This window comes from Poecilia latipinna, unplaced genomic scaffold, assembly GCF_001443285.1.
Source record: "Poecilia latipinna isolate Pla-1442-1.1 unplaced genomic scaffold, P_latipinna-1.0 Scaffold482, whole genome shotgun sequence".
Taxonomy (NCBI): domain Eukaryota; kingdom Metazoa; phylum Chordata; class Actinopteri; order Cyprinodontiformes; family Poeciliidae; genus Poecilia; species Poecilia latipinna.
The window spans coordinates 301,524-302,720 of NW_015113098.1; the positions used below are offsets into that span (position 1 = coordinate 301,524).

Here is a 1,197-nt window from a genome sequence, read left to right on the forward strand (position 1 = left end):
GGAAAAAGTGAAAAAAAAAAAAAACCCCAGACGCCAAAAAAAAAAAAAAAAAAAAAAAAAAGAATGAGTGTACGGATTACAGGAGGTTTTCGGAATCAGTGACTTTAGAGCTTGAGCTGAAGGTATTGATTTAAAATGAGCGTAACGCTGAAGCGGCTTTATCTGAACTCACAGATTCAAGGGATGTGTGTGTTCGAAACGCCAAAGATTCTGGTTACATAGATTCACAGAAATTGGACTTGCTTGTCTATTACTAGTCTTTTAATAAGTCATTAAGAGGTGAACATATCCTTACCTCGTCTATCATGTGAAGCTTTTTGTGTAACCAGAATCTAAATGCAGATTATTTGTCATCTATGAAGAGCTTCAAGATAACATTTCTGCTCTGATTAGCAAGAGAAAAAAAAAACATTTTGTTTTGATAGCATGCCTGACATTTCAGCATCTTCTAAATTACCGCTAAATTACTTTTTTAGCTGAAATTGTTGATCCCTTTACTCCAGATGTGCTATCATAATAAAGTGTCATTTACTACAACGCTACAGGAACTACAACATGTGTCAGCGTACTACTAATTGTGCACGATTTTTTATTTATCTTTTTTTCTGCAAAGCTGCATGTTTCTACAGAGGCAAAAATGCGATTCGACCTTTTTGTGTGACGAACTGTTGATTCATCTCGTCCCGCAGTCTCGGTGATGTCGATCCACTCCCAGCCCTGCGAGAGCCGCTCTCTGCTCCAGGTTCCAGACGCTTCCCCTCATCACCCGCAGTCGACTCCCACCCTCACTCTGCCCCGCATCGCCCCGCCAACACCAGGCCCCTCACCACGGGCCCTGCACAGACAGGTGAGGGAGACCCGACCGCCTCGCAGTTCAATTCTATTGTTGCTTTCTCAAAAACAGACATGGAAAAATTGACCTCCGTCAGACTGGAAAGGCTGTTTACACACCCATCTTTGATACTCCAGTGAACCACTTCTCCACAGGGTTAAGATTCACTTTTCTACAGTCAAAGTCCAGACCTAAATCAAATTAAGATTCAGTAGTGAGACTAAAAGGAGAACATTCACAGACTGAGGTTGAGCTGTTTTCCAAATGCCCCAAAAGCTGAGTTCAAAAAGTACTGACTCAGAGGCCAGAGTGCAAAAATGAACTCCACACTTTTAGTTCAGCCTTAGTTCAGTTTGTTTATATAT

At 41.4% G+C, this 1,197-nt stretch overlaps 1 protein-coding gene across 4 annotated transcripts in view; it reads left to right on the plus strand.

Moving 5' to 3' along the window:
- The window catches only part of cacna1ha (calcium channel, voltage-dependent, T type, alpha 1H subunit a), a 154,409-nt gene that overhangs the window by 144,448 nt on the left and 8,764 nt on the right, over window positions 1–1,197 (plus strand). For 3 of the 4 annotated variants that reach the window (XM_015039758.1, XM_015039759.1, XM_015039760.1), the window contains exon 37: window positions 690–847. In XM_015039758.1, the coding sequence (XP_014895244.1) occupies window positions 690–847 (158 nt within the window). Of the gene's footprint in view, window positions 1–689; window positions 848–1,197 lie in introns of those variants that run through there. The other variant, XM_015039761.1, reaches the window with a different exon arrangement.